The 22,806-nt window shown below is 38.5% G+C and overlaps 1 protein-coding gene across 4 annotated transcripts in view; it reads left to right on the top strand.

Annotated features, from left to right (window-relative positions):
* The window catches only part of AFAP1L2 (actin filament associated protein 1 like 2), a 2,783,820-nt gene that overhangs the window by 1,810,528 nt on the left and 950,486 nt on the right, over positions 1–22,806 (top strand). For all 4 annotated transcript variants that reach the window (XM_044055822.1, XM_044055821.1, XM_044055820.1 and 1 more), the window contains one exon: positions 12,609–12,696. In XM_044055822.1, the coding sequence (XP_043911757.1) occupies positions 12,609–12,696 (88 nt within the window). The remainder of the gene's footprint in view (positions 1–12,608; positions 12,697–22,806) is intronic.

Below are 22,806 nucleotides of genomic sequence, written 5' to 3'. Positions count from 1 at the left end.
TGCCTGTAGTAAAACCATTTGTAAACACATAGCAGCAGACAATGTACCTGCCTGTAGTAAAACCATTTGTAAACACATAGCAGCAGACAATGTACCTGCCTGTAGTAAAACCATTTGTAAACACATAGCAGCAGACAACATGCCTGCCTGTAGTAAAACTATTTGTAAACACATGTAGCAGCAGACAATGTGCCTGCCTATAGTAAAACTATTTGTAAACACATAGCAGCAGACAACGTACCTGCCTGTAGTAAAACTATTTGTAAACACATGTAGCAACAGACAACGTGCCTGCCTGTAGTAAAACTATTTGTATACACATGTAGCAGCAGACAACATGCCTGCCTGTAGTAAAACTATTTGTAAACACATAGCAGCAGACAACTTACCTGCCTATAGTAAAACTATCTGTAAACACATAGCAGCAGACAACGTACCTGCCTGTAGTAAAACTATTTGTAAACACATAGCAACAGACAATGTACCTGCCTGTAGTAAAACCATTTGTAAACACATAGCAGCAGACAACATGCCTGCCTGTAGTAAAACTATTTGTAAACACATGTAGCAGCAGACAACGTGCCTGCCTGTAGTAAAACTATTTGTAAACACATAGCAGCAGACAACGTACTTGCCTGTAGTAAAACCATTTGTAAACACATGTAGCAACAGACAACGTGCTTGCCTGTAGTAAAACTATTTGTAAACACATAGCAGCAGACAACGTTCCTGCCTGTAGTAAAACTATTTGTAAACACATATAGCAACAGACAACATGCCTGCCTGTAGTAAAACTATTTGTAAACACATATAGCCTTCTGCTTCATCTGTTAATATAAGCTGGACATAGTCTGCAAGTAAGAAGCCAGAAGCAGACATAGCCTGTATATTCTGGTTCTCATAAACCCTTGAATGACTGAAAAATATAATACGAACTCTTGAATATTTAATGTTTGAGAAGCAAACAACATACATTCTATGCCTGGTTATATCTTTATGAATAAAATCTTACTAGTAAAAGAGACGTTAGGATGAATATTGTTATCTAGTCAAGGTAATGATTTCTTAATAACTTCAATAAAGTGGGCTTATTGTTAGGTGGATGTTATGTAGTGTCAAGGTGGTCACTAGACTCTAGTGTGAAAATGTTTAGACTCCAAATTTAACAAGTATTTACATCTCTCACAAGTAATATCACTTAATTATAAAAGTGAATGATTGCCAGTAAGCATGAAGTAGTAGATAGAATGCCTCCACATTCCTAAAGTCAGCACGCTGACAACATTAGGGAAAAAATTATTCAATACATCTTGACAGAGATGCCCAGTGCTCCTAAAGTCAGCATGCTGACAACATTAGGGAGAAAATAAATGTTCAACACATGTTGACGTTCGTGCTCTTTTCTAATATTTTCTAACATTTTCTAATATTTTCTAATATTTTTTAACATTTTCTAACATTTTCTAACATTTTCTAATATTTTCTAATATTTTCTAACATTTTCTAATATTTTCTAACATTTTCTAACATTTTCTAACATTTTTGCCGTGTAAAACGTACTCCCGATGTTGCTCGTTGCACATTGCATACTTTCATATTGTGTGTTACTGCCTTCATTGTCTCCTCTTTTTCAGATCATTTTCATGATGCCTGTTTTCTCTTTGGCCTGTAAGTCTTCTGCCAACCACTGTCTGTGTAACAGTTTCATTCACATGACTTCTTCCACCTTATAACCCCCTCAGACATTTCTACCTTTGCTGATGCTTACTGCCAGTTGCTTTGGGACGTGAACCTTGGTATGTTAAACTCTGGCTGCTGGGTTGATACTGTAATGGGCGCTTATAAATATATAACATTGGTGGAAGGATATATGCTTTTTTGTGGTTTATTAAAGGTGGAAGCATAGTTTAAACTAACATCTCCATGTGCTGTATATGATACATCTTTGCATTATTTGTTGAAATACTTGTTTAATATGTATATTTTTTCATCTTAATGAATAATTGCTTGTCCTTATGTCTTTGTATGTACCAGTGGAGCTTTTCTCCACTCAAGTTTCCACTGAAAATAGATAATTCATATTCAGGCACTCCTGGGTAATAAATACGATTAAAATTATTGTTGTGATGAAGTTTTGCTATTTGATGACAAGAAAGTACTTAACCATTTATTAATCATTTTTAATATTACTTTGTGGTGTCTGTTTGTGATAGCACACATACACGCCCCCTTTTTTGGTTATTAGTTTACTTTATGGTGTGTTTGTCTTTTTTTTTTATATTTTCTGTAATCATTTTTTCCTCTTTTAATTAACATTGTATATTTACAGATATTTTATAGCTGACTTTAGTAGTCCTTATACACATTAGCTAAGATTACACTTTAACCTCTTTACTAATTACGATTTTAAAGAAGGTTCTGACCCTGAAAGTTATTTTTTTGCTCCCGTTGTAAAAGGGACTATATCTTCATAATTTATTGACATGTTTTTTCTAAGTTTTTAACTGCATCAGACTAAGCTGGGTAACTATAAAGCAGGTTTAGACTGGCCTGCTTGAGAAAAAAATAAGGTTATTTATACTGCATTTAAAAATCGAAAATCTCACTTTTATGTAGGTCTGCACATGTTTTTCTATCCAGGTCTACTTAGCTTTCTAGGCCTGAAGTTATCACAGTAAAGTATATTTATGTTTTTGATAGTTCTTGCATGTATTAACATGAAAAGACCTGATGGCTGCTCTTTTCATATGAATGTCTTAGAAATGTTGGCATTTGTGAATTTACAAATGCTATTTTTAACTTCATATGAGCCTACCTGCAAATCCACAAATCTCTAAATCATATAGCCAGTCATTACATAAAATAAACATAGTACAACTTGGCAGATTGCCACTGGATATGGCTGGAGAAGCCCGTCTCTGATGTATGAAGCATTAGCTCAGTTATTCACTGACAGTTGTAGTAAACATTTATTTCAAAGATCTGTAAGTACAAACTGCATCTCTTTGAAATTTCACCTCACAACTTAAATGAAGCAGAGTCTTTAAAATAATTTGCCCTTACTGAACTTCAAATTGCCAAAGCAGTTTATATTTAAGAAACTTGAAATTAGAACATGTTCTTTATCAGTGTACTAACTTTGGCAGGTTTCACTGCAGTAAGAAGCGATGCCATCATTCAGACTTTGTATTGTGATTAACTTTACATTTGCCTTGAAATTGCCTTCCCCAGAGCTCAACTGAAAATGAGATATCTACTTAAAAAATATGAGCAAACAAACAAATTACATGGAAAACAGTGACAGGGATGCAGCTACATTAACAAATAGTTATAAGGTACTTATCAGATGTACTAAAAAGATTCATGTGATCTAAACGTAACCAAATCCCTAGCCCTAACCCCTTTCCTACATTACATTACTAAAAATGTTCCTGTAACAGCACCACTATTCAGAGGAAGCTTGATCTGAGCTATGCAGCTGGGGCTTACTGACAGTGGACTTTTATTAGTAGGAGAGAAATATTCAGTGTTTGTGATTCACTGTATATTTCAGCCTTTCTTGATATAGTCATGCACACACACACACACACACACACACACACACACACACACAAGCATTTTGGCTAACATACTAGTCAATGAGTTCTAAACATACTTACCTTCACCTCATTGATATAAACTTCCCAACCTTCAACAAATGTTTGTTATTGAAATCACTACCGGATACAGGAGAATGAGAAAAGTTTAGGGTATAGACAAAATACCTTTGGCTATTAATTGGCACTGAAACAAGCTTTTATGTGCAAGAACAAAATATAGTTGTGTATTTAAGGAAGGAGGTGTGACATATTAACTCCCACACTCCCACCACATCAGTAGTACAGAGGGATTCTTACCCTGCAACAAGCACTTTTTTTACATGTTTTTGTCAGGTTGAAGCTCTGACCATTTCTTTTTCATCTGCGTGTATGGCGCAGTGGTGCAGCGGTAGCATTGTCGCCTCACAGCAAGAAGTTCTCTGGTTTGATTCTCGGCTGGGGTGCCTGCTGTGTGGAGTCTGCATGTCTTCCCTGCGTTCGTGCGGGTTTCCTCCAAAATTAGAAAGACATGCATCTGGAACATTTCTCCTTGGGCCTGTGCTGGAAATTGGCTTTGTTCCAAGTTAACAAATGTTAAGTAAAATAAAATAAAAATCTGTTTGAAGCCTTCAACTTGAAGTAGTTGAGATGCAGAGAGAATAAATTTTTGTGCACGTGTTTTGCATACATATATATGTATGGGTCCACTTCACGTGACTGAAACTCAAAATATTGAATTTCATTTGACTGAGACTACAATACCTAATTTTCATATTAGTGAACACTCATTTGATTGAATTTCATTACACTGAAAGCTTACAATCCTGAATTTCAAAATACTGAATTTTAAACCATAGACATGCACACTTAAAACACCAATGACTAACTCTTTCCAAAACTTAAAAACTACTTACTTACCCTCTTAACAGAAACTGGATGATAAAAAAACAAATTATGTGTGATGGGGCTATACCCTTAAACCCCCAGTGTGGGGGGCAGCACCCCCACACCCCCAATTTTATATATATATATATTACTAACTCCAGGATTGCAGTGGGGAAAAGGGCATGTACCTTTTACTTACCTTACAGTACTGTACACACTGCCACTACTGCTGGCAACACACGAAGCGTCCGACATATTTCTCATAAAAATGTAAAGAGACATACCCACATTTAGAAACACTGCAACACTACTTTCTATGCTACAATCAGTATTCTGACAGTCCGCACTTTAAGTTACAGTATTTTTTTTTATCACAAGCAAGTCACAGGTGAAGGGAAACACAAACCACGTCTATAGCTTAAAATTCAGTATTTTGAAATTCGGCATTGTAAGCTCTCAATATAATGAGACTCAGTCAAATGAGTTTTCAGTATTTTTAAAATTAGGTATTGTCTCATTCAAATGAAATTCATTATTTTGAGATTTTAGTCATGCAAAGTGGACCCATACATATACAGAGTGTTGCAGCAAACTGCAAGCACAGCAAAAGTGATCATTTTACACCGAAGAGTGAAATGATCAAACCCAAAAATAATGAAAAACATTTTCTGCAAGGATTAAAGCCCCCTGCACTCCCCACATAGGGGGCTGCACTGCCCACACCCCCTGCTATATATATATATATATATATATATATATATATACACACACACACACACACACACACACACCAACTGTAAGATCATACAACAGTGGGGTAAAAGGGCAAATTCCTATACCCCGCTGCACCATGATCTCATAGAAAAGGCTGCCAGCAAAAACTCTTAGAGAACAATGTCTGCTGACGTGGCTTTGCTATTCTTTACAGGTCAAAAAACCCTTCACTCATATGAGTGTTAGCTATTCTGACATGTAGCCATATATTTATATATATATATATATATATATATATATATATATATATATATATATTTGATTTGATGTTTTGAATTAATTGAACTTTTTTTCATTGGATTAAATGTTGCTTTTAATTAAGTATTAAGATATATAAATGTAAATGTTTTAATTACAGTTGTCTGATGAAGTCCTTGATGTATGGACGAAAACGCGATATGTGAATGTTATGAGATAAGAGCGTTTATGTTTTTTTACGTCTGCGAGTGGATTATACAATAAAGTCTGTTTGGTGTTCATCATCAGCGATCTCTTGGTCTTTTGGCACTTACGTGGTGGATTATTAGTTGCTTTTCAGTGCCTTTTGCTAGTTTTGTCGTGTATTTGGTGTATAGTAGCGTGACCAAGGGAAAGCAGTAGAGTCAAAATGAGTTCCGAGGGGCAGGAAGAAGCTGGCCAATCTAGAAGGTTAATTGGTCAACTAACTGAACTCATTGACTTACTCACGCCCCTCTGCCAGAGTCTCGTAGCAGGCAGAAATTCAGTGGATCCAAGGGGAAATGGAACCGAAGGGTTCAATGGAAAACAAGCAAAGCGAAAAAGGGAGCTAATTGGCGAACTCGATGTTGCCGGCGACCTGGTCGAGTTGGAAGGAAGCAATTTTAACCCCATGGATATGCCAAAACTACTGGAGGCAGGCGGAGATGAAGCGGAGATGGACAATTTTAATGAAATGGGTGCTAGACCTAGGACACAGCTAACTACGTTAGCACCTAAAGGTACTGTCAGTTTTAATTCTAAAACCACGGAAGAGTGGCTTAATAAGGACTTTAATTTTAAATCTGATAAAAAACAGAATCTGGAACATGGAGATGGAGATTCCTATGTTGTCAAACTTGATAAACTCAGTAACATGATGAACAAGTATAGAATTTTTAGTATTGAAAATGCCTATCTTAATGAATGTTTAAGAAGGGAAATAGTCCCAAAAGGTTTAAGGGTATATAAGTACCCAAATAATGTACAAATAGGTACAGAATTTCATGAGAGTTTGACTAAGGTGTTTAACAACTGTGGTTTAGAAATAATCAAACTGATTATATGTGAAAACAAAAATAAACAGCTGATATTGGGTAAAGAAATTGAAGAACTGGATGCCTATATTAAGGCAGATTTACTTTTTGGGATAAGAGACGAAAGGGATAAATACTTTAAATTGAGGAAAGATATAGATGAAAAAAGTGAGGAGATTATCCAGCGCAAAATGGGTAAGCTCAAAAGGGATATGAATGAGTATGAAAACAATACAAGCTACCCGAAGCCATTATATTATAGTAAGGAAACATTTTCTTTTAATAAAAGAAAGAATTACAATAACACTAACAGGAAATTTCAAGATAGGACAGAAGAAAAATGGTATGAAAACACATATGATGTGGAATTTCCCCCAATAAGAGAAAATGAATTTAATAGTTTTGAAGAGAATAATAAAAGGGGAAATTTTCAAATGGGGGAGGGGGAGATTTTATTGCATAATACCCCTAGCCCTGAAATACGTATACTGAATCCTACCCATGATAAGATTTTAGTGGAACAAAATAGAAATACATATCAAGGGTTCACTATTTATATTTTCAGTAGTTTAATTTTGAACGTTGATCATTTTACACTCCTTAGCAAGGGACTTAAGTTCATTCCTATGCACAATGGGGATTTTACACGAACCATACTGGATATCAAGCTCTTCATGAGGAAAATTAACCTGGAAATTTTAGCTTCTAGGGCAGGTTTCAAGAAAGAAAACAAAATGGACTGTGAACTTAAAAGAAAGTCTACATATAATCCCCCCTTAATACCTCAACTTAGAAACTTCGAAAATGTGTTAATGAAGGAAGTAAGGAAACAAAAGGAAGAGGTTAAGTATAAACTCAACTTTAATTTGAGCAAAAATGAGTATGAGGTACTTAAGGAACTGAGTAACAACGATACAGTGAGGGTGATGAAACCCGACAAAGGAGGGGGTATCGTTATAATGGACAGGATAGAATACGAAGGGAAAATGAATTCTATCCTGAGGGAAGAGCACAAGTATTCAGTGGTTTCAATGAATGAAGTGAGTATGGCCTATAAAAAGATTGACATTATACTTCAGGATTTACTAACTGAGGAAGTGATTGATAATAGAATTTTTAAATTTTTGGAGGTAACTAAACCTAGGATGGCCACAGTATTTGGCATCCCAAAAATTCACAAAAATACTGAGAATCCCCCGTTTAGACCCATAGTTTCAGCAGAGGGTTCAAAAACAGTACCCTTGGCCAAATTTGTGGACTTTAAAACTAAGCACATATGGGTAAATAAAAAAAAAATAGTAAAGGATTCTTGGGAATTTTTGGGTGAGTTAAAACCTGAATTATATAGTGAAGACATTTTATTCATCACAATAGATATAGTGGACTTATTTGGAAGTATACCCCATGATGAGGGAATGGATATGTTTGAGGAAAGTGTGTTTGAAGACAGTATGATGAGTCAGGAAGACAAGATAGCTAGTGTTATTTTAATGGATACAGTATTAAGGTACAACTTTATTACTTTTGATGGTGAATTTTACCATCAAAAATCAGGGTTTTCTATGGGGGCAATTTGTGCGCCCACTTATTCAAACATTGTCTTGTCGAAATGGGAGGAGAGATTTATTATTAACTCTAGTTTCAATAGATACTGGTCAATGTACCACAGATACCTGGACGACATAGTTATAATTTGGACAGGTGGACAAGACAGATTTCAGGAATTCTTAGAATACATAAGCCAAACTACAACGTTTTTAACGTTCACACATACAGTCAGTACTGAATTTCTTAGATATTTGGATGTTGAGATATACAAATATAAAGGAAGATTTGAAAGTAGGGTCCACAGGAAGGAAACACATGTCAACTCCTTTCTACACTATAGTAGTGCCCACCCCCTACACAGTAAAACAAACATTGTTAAGGGTCAATTTGTAAGGGGGTCAAGAATGACCAGTCGTGAAAGTGACTTTATAATTGAGTGCAACAAACTTGAAGGGATGTTCTTGGAACGAGGATACCCAAAGGAATTTATTGGGCGCTTAAGAAATGAGGTGGAAAGGGGGAGACAACAAAGATTTAAGCCCATTATTGGGATAGGAGTGGACAAAATTAATAGTAACTTAACTGATAGGATAACAACGGGTCAGGATACATATTTAAGGAGTTTGGTGGTAGAATATAACGGAATAAACAAAAGAATTAAACAGACCCTAACAAATGAATGGAACAAATTTTCATCTTTAACAGATATAGATGAAATAAATGGAATGCATCCAAAATTAGTGTTCAAGAATTCCTGGAATATTAAGAATATTTTGGAAAAAAGAGGAAGTAAAATCAAAGGAATAAGTAAAAACAGATTAGGTACATATAAGTGTGGGAGATGCCAACAGTGCCCCTATATTAGTAATACAAGTGAAGTATTTTTACAAAGTAGGAAAAGAACTTTAAGAAGTAGAGGTACTTATAACTGTGAAAGTCAGGGAGTGGTGTACCTGGTAACCTGTAAAAAATGTCAGTGTTTTTATGTGGGAAAAACGGAGAGGGGTCTAAGAAAGAGAATTTACGAACACATTTATGACATTGGGAAAGGTAAACTAACCAATGCATTATTTAGACACTCTCAGATTTGCACAGAGTACAAATATGAATTTTTTGTACTTGAACAAGTAAGACCTGACATAAGAGGAGGACCATGGGAGGAGATATTGGAAAGCAAAGAACTATGGTGGCAGATTAACCTAGAAGCAGGAAGTAAACCTGGGTTAAATGACACCCTTTCTATTTCTTCATTGCTTAAATTGAGGTCTTTCAAGATTTAGAACAATTACCATTATGATGCACTAGAGGGAGCTGTTATACAATTTTTATTTATAGTAGTTTTTAACAAAGAAATTTACAATGTATTTTTTAGCAAAGAACTTTTTATTATAAAAAGATCATATTTTAAATTCAGTATTTATATTTAGAAATTATTTCATATCTTGAATTAACTAATTAAGGTAGAGAATGTATTACTGTAAATAGGAGATGAGTTATAAAAAGCACGATGACACTTTATTCAGATAGGCATTAATATTAATGAGCAGGGTGTTTTGATTTGATGTTTTGAATTAATTGAACTTTTTTCATTGGATTAAATGTTGCTTTTAATTAAGTATTAAGATATATAAATGTAAATGTTTTAATTACAGTTGTCTGATGAAGTCCTTGATGTATGGACGAAAACGCGATATGTGAATGTTATGAGATAAGAGCGTTTATGTGTTTTTACGTCTGCGAGTGGATTATACAATAAACTCTGTTTGGTGTTCATTATCAGTGATCTCTTGGTCTTTTGGCACTTACGTGGTGGATTATTAGTTGCTTTTCAGTGCCTTGTGCTAGTTTTGTCATATATATATATATATATATATATATATATATATATATATATATGTATGCGTGTGTGTGTGTGTGTGTGTGTGTGTGTGTGTGTGTGTGTGTGTAGTATAGTATAATGCAGTTTGTTAGTTTTCATCAGCAGAGGGTTTGCACGTTTGTTTTTATAGTTGTACTAGTATTGTTTACACAGACTATATGTGGCAAATACCCCTTTAATGGGAACTCAGGGTATCACTGGCCATTAATTCTAGTTGTCAGTGAAAGATGTAGAAGAAAAAAAGACTGTGTAGCCAAGTCAGAAGTTGTAGAAGAACCATAAGTCTGGATTTTTAAGAGAGAGAGAGAAACAGGAGGTCCATTATATCAGCTCTGGGACATTTTACCAAGGACTGCTTGCCAGAAGAGAGGCCTGGTTCCTTGTTGCTTGAAAAGAGACCAGGAACAAAGTTTTTGTGTTTGTTTTATTTGAATTCAGAAAGGTACTAGATATTGCTTTTGTTTAGAAAAGACACATGATTTTCTGTTTCAGTGAAACCAGCCTTTCCTTTATGGTTTGAAAAATACACTGTTGTGTGTCTCTGTGTCTGTGATATATGTTTATATTCAAGCCCAAGACTTGTGATGGAAAGTTGTCAGAATTTACCAGCATGCAGAGCTCCAGATCTGTAGAGCACATGCACTAAAAGACATACATGCAGACGTAAGATACCATGTCAGGCATTGTGCTAGCATTTTAGCCATATATTTCATTCTTACATAGGTAAGACACTTAAAATGTTGCATGCTTTCTACATTTATAAGGACAACAAGTCACATATTGCTGCCTTATGTATCATTATCATATGATGATACTTCTACAAATTGAGAAAGCTGTGACCCATTAAATCTGTTTTCCTTTACATGAATAGATTGTCACTTATGAGAGTAACTTTTCACAATGCAGAATCTGCTTCTGTAATCTTTCTATAATTATATAAACAAGGTAGTGTGGCCATAGCTGGCCTTAGGTATAGGCCAACTAGGCAGCCGCCTAGGGCATCACTCTTCCAGCATCACTTTTCCAGTAATTTGGATGATGTAGTTAGACCAGGATGGGGGCAACAGGTGGTGAGGAGGGGGGGTGCTGTGGAGCCCTTTTGCCTGGGGCACCAGTTGACCAAAGGCCGGCCCTGAGTGTGGCTGAGTGGTCTAAGGTGCTGGATTAACATTCCAGTCTCTTTGGGGAGGTGTGTTTGAATCCAACCACTGCTAGTTGCATTTTAGAGCTGTGTTGGCCTAGTGGTCTAATGCACTATGCTGTACTTCTGAAGGTTCTGGGTTCAGTACTTGATAAAGGTGTGTATTTTTGGGATTCGACCCATGTCCCTGCTGGACATTGGCATAGGGTGCTGATTTGTCTAAGCATGGGCTAAACTGTTGGCTAGGCTTATAAGGGCCTCAGGGCCAATAGTCTAATAACCTCCTATGATTCCATCTCCAAGTGAATGACATTTCTCGGTGGCGTCTTTGTTTTTAAATAATGTCAAATCATCCTGCACTTTCACATTATTGATTTTTAACCCACATCTTCTGTCCCTTTTAAAAAAAGGTTTTTGTCAACTAATGTGGGAATTCTACCCAGTTTATTGCAATACTAAATTATAATTTCTCTCTTTTAAAACAAATAACTTTCCAGAAATTGATGTCCAAGAAACTCTGCAAAAGGAGAGCTTTGTCTATATTTGCCATTTGCAAAATTAATAGTAAATAACTGCTACAGGATAAGATATCAGAATGCAAAAAACACTTGTGGTTTGTATTTTTCCTTTTTCCAGATAATTTAATTCTTAGAAAAGGTTTGAACTTAGACTTTTTTTCACTTATTTTTACTTCTCTGAAAGGATTTTGATACTGACTCTCTCAGTTCCTTGCACCGTATCACATTTCATTATTCTCCAAGTATTATGCAGATTATTTGTACCAAAAGGGCACTTTATTTATAGTGCTGAACATTTTATATTTTACATCACACAATCTCTTTACAAGCAACTTATTCTAGTGTTTTGATTTTCCTTTGTTTTTTCTTCAAGTCATGTTGACTTTGGAGATTACTTGAATGTTGCTGAGATGTTAATTACTCAGCTCAACAAGAAAGTCACCAGGGTGCACAAGGACCATCTGAGCAGAATTAAGTCTCTTAAACTTAGCAGAGGTTTACAAAATTCTCACCACATCCTGCTGTTCATCTTTCTGTATCATAACATTTTTGTTTATCAATGCATGGGAATTGTCAATTTGCCATGTTATGGATATCTTTATGACAAAGGCATTACATATTTGAATTAATATGTTATATTCAATAAAAACACTCACCACAGAAAAGCAACTACATTACTGTACTTATTCATCAAGGCTGTAGAGTTCAGAGCTCAGTGCTTATAAATGACACTGTTAGGCTGTGATCATGAGTGATATGGTTATTGGTGTAGCAACCTAAACTAAATATTTTATTACCATAATACGCAGACGAACAAAGTAACCATGTAAGAAATGCATGACTGTCCCATTAGCCACACCTTGAGTGCTTTGTTGACATTATACAGTGGATTTGTATTTAAAACTTATTTTGTTACATGGTTTGCAGATGGTGGTTCTCAGCTGTGGGTTACAGTATTATGTGCTTTTGGTCACATGACATGTTTTGACCAATGAGATTGCAGGATTTCACAGCCCTGTTGTATAATTCCAGACTGACTTGTCAGAAAGATGTTCTGCTGCATCGGAGAGTGGAAGCAGTACTGATGGGCACCCTGACACTCCATCTGAAGCAAAGGATGGTAAGCAGCTCTTTTATTTACATTATTTATCATGATGAAAACTGGAAGTAATATGAGACAGTGAAGAGTACCATGCTTCTGAGGCACTTCAATACTGTGGCCAAATGCTTGTGAATTTGACTTGGTCCCATAAAACAATATTCATCCCCTTTCAGTTAGTCATCCAGAAGCAACACTCAGAAGAGTGTAACACCTACTGGAAACATTACCTGACATTTGATCTGGCTGTTAGCATAGCCAGTCTTAAAAAGGTGAGTGTTTAAAAGACAAAGTATGTATGTTTGAAAAAGGACAAAATGTGAATGTCTGATCTCAAGAGGAATACATGAATATAGCCTTCAACTGTCCATAATCAGATGAAACTACTTTTTTATTTTTCAGAGCAGTTTGCATTTCTGTTTCAATGCCTTAAAAAGACTGTGCTTGCCATGATCTTTCAGGTTGTTTTCCCTGTGCATCTCCTCAGGGATTTTATCTTCCTTGCTTCTTTTATTATATAGTACTCCATCCTTCGGAATAATAAAAATATTTAGGTTTTGAGAAATACTGTGTTTTGGAGCATAGTGTTGTGGCCACTTAGACCCCTCTAATCGTAAATGAAAACTAAAATGATTTTACATTTGCATGGTCCAACAGTGACACCTGTAAAGGTTAAAGGACAGAGTAGTTGTATGCCCTCTTTAACCTGACAGTGGCTCCCTTTTTAGTATATCAGCGAAAGACAGCTAGCCTATGCATTGCAAACAGCCTTGTCCTATTACATAAGTTCATAGCTTCATAGGAGGTTGCTAGACTAATGGCCCTAGGGCCTTTACAAGCCTAGCCAAGTAAAAACCTGAGTCCCCTTATTGACCATATTTAGACAGTCATTATTAACAGAGCAATTCTGTGATCAGCACTGACTGCTCCTGTCCATGAGGGATGTAGGTACCACCCTCAGGATGAATATGCGGTCACCCATACAGTTGTCAAGGTCGTGCTTGAATAGGGTCACTGAGGAGCTCTGCTTCACATGGAGTGGGAGCTTATTCCAGAGGCGCAGTGATTGCTGGGAGATATCTCTGTCTCTCCAGCATGTTCCGTTAATGTCACAGGCTAGGATGAGATCCCTGGAGTGAGTTATCCTTGCCCAATTTGATTTGCAGATGTGCAGCAATTCCATTAGGGCAGGTCCGAGACTGCTCTGTAGGCCAGGCACAGGTCACCACTCAGCAGCCTGTATGATACAGAGTACAGTGATGAGGCTTTCAGTCTTTCCATGTATGTCATATTTTGGAGGCCCTAGATAATCTTGGTAAGAAACTTCTGGGGTCTCTCCAGTTGCTGCAGGTGTCTGGTGAGGAACATACAGAAGGGAGCATTGTACTCCATTAGTGGTCTGATAAGGGTCAAGTACAGTGGAGCTATAACCTCCTTGGTCTTGGATGTGATGCCCTTATTTATGAGATGCGCAATGTAGTTTGTTTTTATTATCACTACGGACACGTGGTGATCGATGTTTAGATTGGTATCAACCTGTGTTCCCAATATGGACACATGGTGATCGATGTTTCGATTGGTATCAACCTGTGTTCTCAATACGGACACATGATGATCAATGTTTAGATTGGTATCAACATGTGTTCCCAGTATGGACATGTGGTGATTGATGTTTAGATTGGTATCAATGTGTATTCCCATTACGGACACATGGTGATCGATGTTTAGATTGGTATCAACCTGTGTTCCCAATACGGACACATGGTGATCGAAGTTTAGATTAGTATCAACCTGTGTTCACTTTTATTATCACTATGGACACATGGTGATCAATGTTTAGATTGGTATCAACCTGTATTCCAAATACGGACATGTGGTGATCAGTGTTTAGATCGCTATCAACCTGTGTTCCCACGTCTCGCACCACTGAGATTGAGCATAGACGAGTGCCATCTATATCATAATTAGCAGGGGCTACTTCTTTACCAAAGGGGATAATGAGGCATTTTTTTTACATTACATTTTAGTCCGTGAGTTTGGCAGCAATCATTTTTCCGCATCAGCCCTTTCTGTAATATCTTAACATCACTGGGGGACTCTATGATTGTGCCAGTTATCAGTTATCTGTAAGCCTGGTAACCTACAGGCCATCTACCTTCACCTGGAGTTCACAGAAATAGATTCCAAACCATAGAGGGCCCAGCATATACCCTTGCAGTACCCCACTTGTCTACTGGTGGAGGTGGACTCCCCACTTTTGACAGTGTGTGTCATTTTGCTGCTCATCTAGTAATGTAGGGGTTAATCCCCATCTGGGAGAGTTTCTCTAGGACACCTAAATAGGAGATTGTGGCAAAAGCCTTGGCTAAATCAAGATAGGCTATATGTACTATTTTGCCCTTATCCAGGGCTTTGGTGACATTCTCAAAGACGTCCACCAGGTTTAATATACAAGATCTACCCTTGACAAATCCAAACTGGGCTGGGTCAAGTTTGAAGGTCACCTATGCCCTTGTGGAGAAGGTCTATGATGATTCTTTTGGACTTAGCTAAGATTATCTTACGATTGTCGTTAGCCAGGGATGCTAATTTAGACTTGTAGCTAGCCTTAGAAGACTTAACAAGATGTCGGATTTGCTTGTTCAAGTTGTGGAGGATATTCTTTCTCTGTTGAGTAAGTTCCCTCCTGTTCTTAGATATCACTTTCTGTCTTTTGTTGTATAACTTATTTATACTTACAGTCTACCAGGGTCTCTTGTTTTTTTGGGAAGACTTAGTTTTGTTCCTGTTAGATACAGTCGAGTCAATGCATTTGTTTAACTGACTATATAGCCTTCCTTGAAGGTTGAGCGTCGAGCTGGCACCTCGGTGTTTCTTAAAAATTTACTGCCAATCATTAGCAGACCGGAGTTCCGCTGTGGTGACCCCTTACTGGGAAAAGCCGAAAGACAAACAACAACAACAACAACATAGGGCAATTGTATAGTCCTCTGCATAGAAGTCATTGTTGTCTATGTTGAGAGGGACTTTTAACCTTTTTATGCCTTCGCTTTGTAAATGATAGCTTGCTTTGGAGAAACTTTTCAGTTTTTTTACTCCTGTGGGGGTGTCAGGCTTGATCTTTACTTCAAATGAGACAGATTTATGGTCTGACCTTCCCAGGGATGACAACACACAAGGGGTAGTACAGTGGTCCCTCATGTTGTGAGCACTAGGTTCTGGACATCTGAGCCCCTTGTCAGGTTGCAGACCAACTGTTTCAGGGCATTTGAATTAACAAAGCCCAGGAACCTCATGGTAATTGCATTTGTGTTCATGTAAGTTGTCCAGTGTATGGAAGGATAGTTGAAATCTCCCATAATCAAGGTGTTTGGCTGTTTGCATGTCCAGGTAGGAGGTGTGCTTCTCCTGGTTCATGGTGGGGGTCTTGGTGGGTCCTGTAGCTACGATGATGTGAAAGAGGATTTTTCTTATTGTTAATTGGACCTGGAGTAGCTCAAGTCTCGAAGTGTATTTGGATTTAATGAAGATGGATATACCTCCACCTTTGGTTCTTTCACACCCGTTTTGGGGTCTGAACGTGTGAAAGGCATTGTAGCCTTGCATGACCGGGGTGCTCAGAGCAGCCCTGAACCAAGTCTCTGTCAGCATCTTCCAAGGTGAGCGGTGCTTCCAGGGAGTGCAGTTTACTGTTTAAGCTCCTAGCGTTAAGCAGCATGACCTTGAGTTTGTCTTTAGTGGGTGTCTTTAAGTTGGAAGTTTTGTTGTTTGGACATTGCCTAAAAAAGGCACTATGGGGAAGGCAAGTGTCTTTGCCTGTGTCTGAAAAGTTTGAGGAGATGGGTGTAGGTCATCTCTGGCAAAAGCAGTATGGACTATTGACTATGTCTTCTCAGGCAGACAGATACTGGATCCCCCTGGAGTGACACCAGAAGCTAAGCCAATTATTGAAATCAATCATTTTTTTTTGTCTGTATTGTGGCATCATCCTCAGTGAAGGTAAAATGCTGCTTAGGGCTAGGGACACACCTGCCAGGGACACATAATCTAAGAGTTTGGTCATGTTTCTCTTCATATAGTCCAGAGAGGTACATCTCTAGTCATTCACACCAACATGTACTATGACAGAGTCATAATGGTAATTATTGCTGAGGGACTTGAGTGCATGCATGATTTGATGGATCCTGGCACCTGAGAGGTAGCTGATCGTGACTTTCACGTTGTTCAACCTTGTGAGGGGGACATCTGTGTGTTTCACTATTGTCACCTATAACCAGAACATTTTGTTTTGAGGTGTTTTGCCTTAGGGAATTAATTGTTGAGATACTGATAGGTGTGTTGTTATGTGCTGTGGTGGATTCTGTTTGTGAACCACTATGTGTATGTTGTTTGTGCTTGGGAGGTCTCTAGTCATTTGGTAGGCTCTTAGTGAGTGCTTCCACATATGTGGGTTTATGTGTCTTGACCTCCTCTTGTGTGAGAGGAAAGGTGTGTGTGTGCTGACAACCTGTTGTATGTCTTGTTTTTTGTTATGTGAGAGGACTGATTCTAATTTCATGGTATAGTTACGTCTCACTTACTGTATTTGCTTTAGGTGCAAGTCAGTATACATGAGGCAATTGCCACACTGCCTCAGGATGCCAATGTCAATCAGGTTGGCTGGAGAATGGTGAGAAACTGTTGTTCCATTATGGCAGGTATATATTGTAGTGACTAGTGGGGATAGGCTAGATGGACCAGATTTTGCTTGTCAGACTAACAAGGGCAGCTATTTTGTGGAAGTCTATTGGTGGAAGACTAAGTCGACACCTCAGAATGTGAAGATGAGTTGCTTGCTGGGTAACAATGTGCAACTGCATTGTGCACAGAGAAGCAGTGGAGCTAAAGAGGTTTCTCTAGCAGATATATAGGGACAATTGTTGCTTCTAAGCATTTGCATCTATACATGGCAGCACTAAATCCCATTGAGTGGTGTGCAGCTACACACAAATGTGGTGCTAAAACGCAAGCAAAGTTAAACAGTTTAAACACAAACTAAGCAATGGGAGAGCCCAAAACTGAGCCTTATTCCAACAATCCCCAATTCAGATGGGTTCTGGGTTGCACATTTCTGCCATAAGGGTGTAAGAGGGCTTTCTTGATGTAGGATGGCTGGTTTTAGTGCTCAGTTAATACCAAACAGCCTTGATTCAGCAGATATGAATCTAGCCTATGCTATGAAATCCTGAAGTACTAGGATTTCAAAATAGGATTGTTCTTTTTCTATTTGTGATGCCCTTTTTCCTGTGAATTTGCTATGCATTTTGTAAAAAAAAAAAAAAAAAAAAAAAGCATAGTAAATCCTCAGATTTAACAAACTCTGGTAGTCTGTTTCTCTTTCTGAAATAGAATACCAGAATTTGCACAGTGATTTTCAGACTACCAGACAATCAGTTTGATTTCCAGATAGTCTGGAAAAAAAAACAGGTAGCAACACTATTTCAAAGTGCAGAAAAAACAGTCACAGTAGCAAAAACAGCAAAAAATAAAACAGCAATTCAGCAAAATACAGTTCAAAATGTGCAATGCAGCTTCAAATATACTTATTTTTTGTCGATTACAGTGGATGCTCTGGATTTAGTTCAGATTCACTCCAGGTCTCTGGCTCAGTCTCCAAACCATCTGTTTGTGCCTTCCTGAATAATTCTCTGATGTACCCAAACAGAATGTTTATCTTGGATCCATTGTCTGTATTTTCCCAATTATAAAGAAGATGAGATTTAAACTTGCCCAGTTGAACTCTTTGATGTTGAACTCTAACTGCTATTCCTCATAGGAAATCACTGCTAGTGTGTTTCCTATGTGTGCACCAACCATTGCCAGTGTGGCTTCTATGTGAGCACCAGTCATTGCCAGTGTGTCTTCTATGTGTGCACCAATCACTGCCAGTGTGACATCTGTGTGTGCACCAATCACCATCAGTGATGCTTCTGTGTGTTCACCAATCACTGCCAGTGTGGCTTCTATGTGATGACCAATCACTGTTAGTGTGGCTGCTTTCTGCGCACCAATCACTGCCAGTGTGGCTTCTGTGTGTGCAGCAATCACTGCCAGTGCATCTTCTGTGTGTGCACTAATCACTGCCAGTGTGGCTTTTATGTGAGGACCAATCATTTCCAGTGTGGCTTCTGTGTGTGCTCCAATCACTGCCAGTGTGGCTTCTGTGTGTGCACCAATCACTGCCAGTGTGGCTTCTGTGTGTGCACCAGTCAATGACAGTGTGGCTTCTGTGTGTGCACCAATGATTGCCAGTTTGGTTTCTGTGTATGCACCAATCACTGTTAGTGTACCTTCTATGTGTACACCAGTGAGTGCCAGTATGTCTTCTATGTGAGCATCGGTCACTGCCAGTGTGGCTTTTTCTTGTGCCCCAATCACTGCTAGTGTGGCTTCTATGTGTGCACTAATCACTGCCAGTGTAACTTCTATGTGAGGACCAGTCACTGTTAGGCTTCTATGTGAGGACCAGTCACTGTTAGTGTGGCTTCTGTGTGTGCACCAGTCACTGCCAGCATGGCTTCTGTGTGCATTAATCACTTGCCAATGTGGCTTCTATGTCTGCACTGAACACTGCCAGTGTGGCTTCTTTCTATGTCCCATCAGTGGTTCACTTTGTGGGGGCTTTTCTTTTTTCCCAGTGGCTGTGCAACTGTGGAGTTAGTATACATAAGTAAGAGGGAGGTGGGAATGTGGGGGTATGGGTTTCATCAGGCCAAAACTTCAGCTGGTGTATTTTGTCCAGGTGAAGCTTCACTTGAATTTATACATGAAACATGATGGAAATTCAGAGATTCACCTAGCTCCTTCTGTAATGTTTATTGTTTTCCCCTTATTTATAACTAAGGTGAGATATGTCATTACTAAATTTCATTAGTAATAGCAGATGAAGTACTGTATTTTGCTGCATAATGTCCTGTCACTTAGGCCCCCTAATCCTAGATCAGTGACCAATTTGCACGTTACTTAAGCTTTCTGTTATACTTAGGCCCCCTAATCCTAGACCAGTGACCGGTTTGCACGTTACTTAAGCTTTCTGTTATACTTAGGCCCCCTAATCCTAGATCAGTGACCGGTTTGCACGTTACTTAAGCTTTCTGTTATACTTAGGCCCCCTAATCCTAGATCAGTGACCGGTTTGCACGTTACTTAAGCTTTCTGTTATACTTAGGCCTCCTAATCTTAGACCAGTGACCGGTTTGCACGTTACTTAAGCTTTCGGCCCCCTAATCCTAGATCAGTGACCGGTTTGCACGTTACTTAAGCTTTCTGTTATACTTAGGCCCCCTAATCCTAGACCAGTGACCGGTTTGCACGTTACCTAAGCTTTCAGTTATACTTAGGCCCCCTAATCCTAGATCAGTGACCGGTTTGCACGTTACTTAAGCTTTCGGCCCCCTAATCCTAGATCAGTGACCGGTTTGCACGTTACTTAAGCTTTCGGCCCCCTAATCCTAGATCAGTGACCGGTTTGCACGTTACTTAAGCTTTCTGTTATACTTAGGCCCCCTAATCCTAGATCAGTGACCGGTTTGCACTTTATTTAAGCTTTCTGTTATACTTAGGCCCCCTAATCCTAGATCAGTGACCGGTTTGCACTTTATTTAAGCTTTCTGTTATACTTAGGCCCCCTAATCCTAGACCAGTGACCGGTTTGCACTTTATTTAAGCTTTCTGTTATACTTAGGCCCCCTAATCCTAGATCAGTGACCGGTTTGCACGTTACTTAAGCTTTCAGTTATACTTAGGCCCCCTAATCCTAGACCAGTGACCGGTTTGCACGTTACCTAAGCTTTCAGTTATACTTAGGCCCCCTAATCCTAGATCAGTGACCGGTTTGCACGTTACTTAAGCTTTCGGCCCCCTAATCCTAGATCAGTGACCGGTTTGCACGTTACTTAAGCTTTCGGCCCCCTAATCCTAGATCAGTGACCGGTTTGCACGTTACTTAAGCTTTCTGTTATACTTAGGCCCCCTAATCCTAGATCAGTGACCGGTTTGCACTTTATTTAAGCTTTCTGTTATACTTAGGCCCCCTAATCCTAGACCAGTGACCGGTTTGCACTTTATTTAAGCTTTCTGTTATACTTAGGCCCCCTAATCCTAGATCAGTGACCGGTTTGCACGTTACTTAAGCTTTCAGTTATACTTAGGCCCCCTAATCCTAGACCAGTGACCGGTTTGCACGTTACTTAAGCTTTCAGTTATACTTAGGCCCCCTAATCCTAGATCAGTGACCGGTTTGCACGTTACTTAAGCTTTCGGCCCCCTAATCCTAGATCAGTGACCGGTTTGCACGTTACTTAAGCTTTCTTTTATGTTTATTCCTCTCCGATTAAAACATTACTTTTGATCTTTTTCTCACTCGTCTTTTAAATGCAGCGATACAATCCAACAAGTTTGACTAACAAATGTGGAAGACTTTAGCTCTATACAGTGCCCAGTGGGTATTGCTAGGTTCTCTGTGCACACTTTTTGTTTCCATGTTTGTAACTGCCGGACAGCGTGCTGCTTAAGTCATAGTCGCACAGGCTATATTTACAGCTGAATGTGGTACACCTTCCAGACCTGAAACTGTAAAATTAGTTTCATAACAGGCTAAGCAGGAAAAGTATCAGACAGATGGACTGTCTTTAATGTACTTCAGCAATCATTGGCTAATAAGATTCAAATTCTTAACCTGGATGAAAATGGTCAGCTCAAATCATATCAGTCTAAAAACAAATCCACAGCCATCGACTTTGTGTTTGCTCTAATCACATAATTTTGAGTCACATGCAAAGCAACAAAAATGGTGCGGTGGTGCAGCAGTAGCACTGTCACCTCACAGCAAGAGGTTCTCCGGTTCAGTTCTTGGCTGGAGTGCCTTCTGTGCAGTCTGCATGTCCTCCCTGCATTCGTCTGAGTTTTCTCTGGGTGCTGTGGTTTCCTCCCACATTACAAACACATGCATTTGCACGGCTGAAAATTAGCTTTGTTCCAAGTCGGACTTTTTGGGTAAACAAATGTTAAATAAATAAATTATTTATTTATTTATTTGACATCTGTTTACCGAGGAGGTCTGACTTAGTCTACAGAACTTATTTTCAGCAGAGGCCCAGGAAGAAACTCTCCACATACAGTACAATACAAATACAGTGTAATCCAATACAATAAAAATGACATTGGAAATACTATACAAAAAATAAGGTGAAAAAACAAACTGCTACAAGATGTAATATATTACTACACACCTAGAAAATTCTATACAGTTAAAACATTACAGACAATAATAGTCACTCTCACCATACATAATGTAGACAGTGACCAAAAAAATCGTACTTAGGTAGTGCAATGTGTGACATTGACTGTCGTAGTACATGACAAATACAATGGTACTTTTCAGTTAGGAAAATAGCAGCTAGAAAGTTAGTGATGCAGACAGATAGTGAGAGAGAGTTAAGAAGAATAGAGGCAATAAAGCCTGAGCAGTAACTTAAGGATATGGTATAGAAACAGAGAAGGAGTTAAAAGAGCCTTAGGATCTTGCCCTCTGTGAGGGATTGAAATGTGACAGAAAGAGGAAGACCTGAGCATTAGGCAGGCTTTATGCAGGAGCAGAGCTATGTATTTTTTGAGATGATTTTTTTAAAGAGGCTTTGAAATGGGTTATGCCAGGCATAGACCTGGCAGCTAGAGATAGTGAATTCCAAAGTAAAGAGACAGAGTATGAATACAGAGAGTGACCAGGTTTTCTTGTGGGTTTTGAAATAGCTGAGAGATTTTTGTCTTCTGATCGTAGGGATCGATTTGATGTGTAAGGTTTGACTAGATTGGCTAGTGCAGAGCAGGCAGCAGGCTTGAAAATAAGGTTGTGCAAGGTGGGTAGCTGAATAAAGGCAAGTTGGTTGGGGAGTTTAAGCCACTTTAATTCTAGGAGTGGTTTACAGTGGTGCGTGTGATATTTAGAGTTTGTGGCAAACTTTGCAACTTTGTTGTAGCACCATTATGACAGGGGCGCCATAAAGAAGGGAGGGAAGTAAAAATGTTTTTGCAAGGGTAGCTTTGATTGCTGCAGTAAAGAAATGTTTGTTTCTGTATAAGAGTCCCAGTTTT

The sequence above is a fragment of the Protopterus annectens genome, chromosome 14.part0 (assembly GCF_019279795.1).
Source record: "Protopterus annectens isolate FY-2018-M chromosome 14.part0, PAN1.0, whole genome shotgun sequence".
Lineage (NCBI taxonomy): Eukaryota > Metazoa > Chordata > Ceratodontiformes > Protopteridae > Protopterus > Protopterus annectens.
The sequence above is the reverse complement of the archived record's forward strand: the minus strand, read 5'-3'. Positions and strand labels throughout refer to the sequence as shown.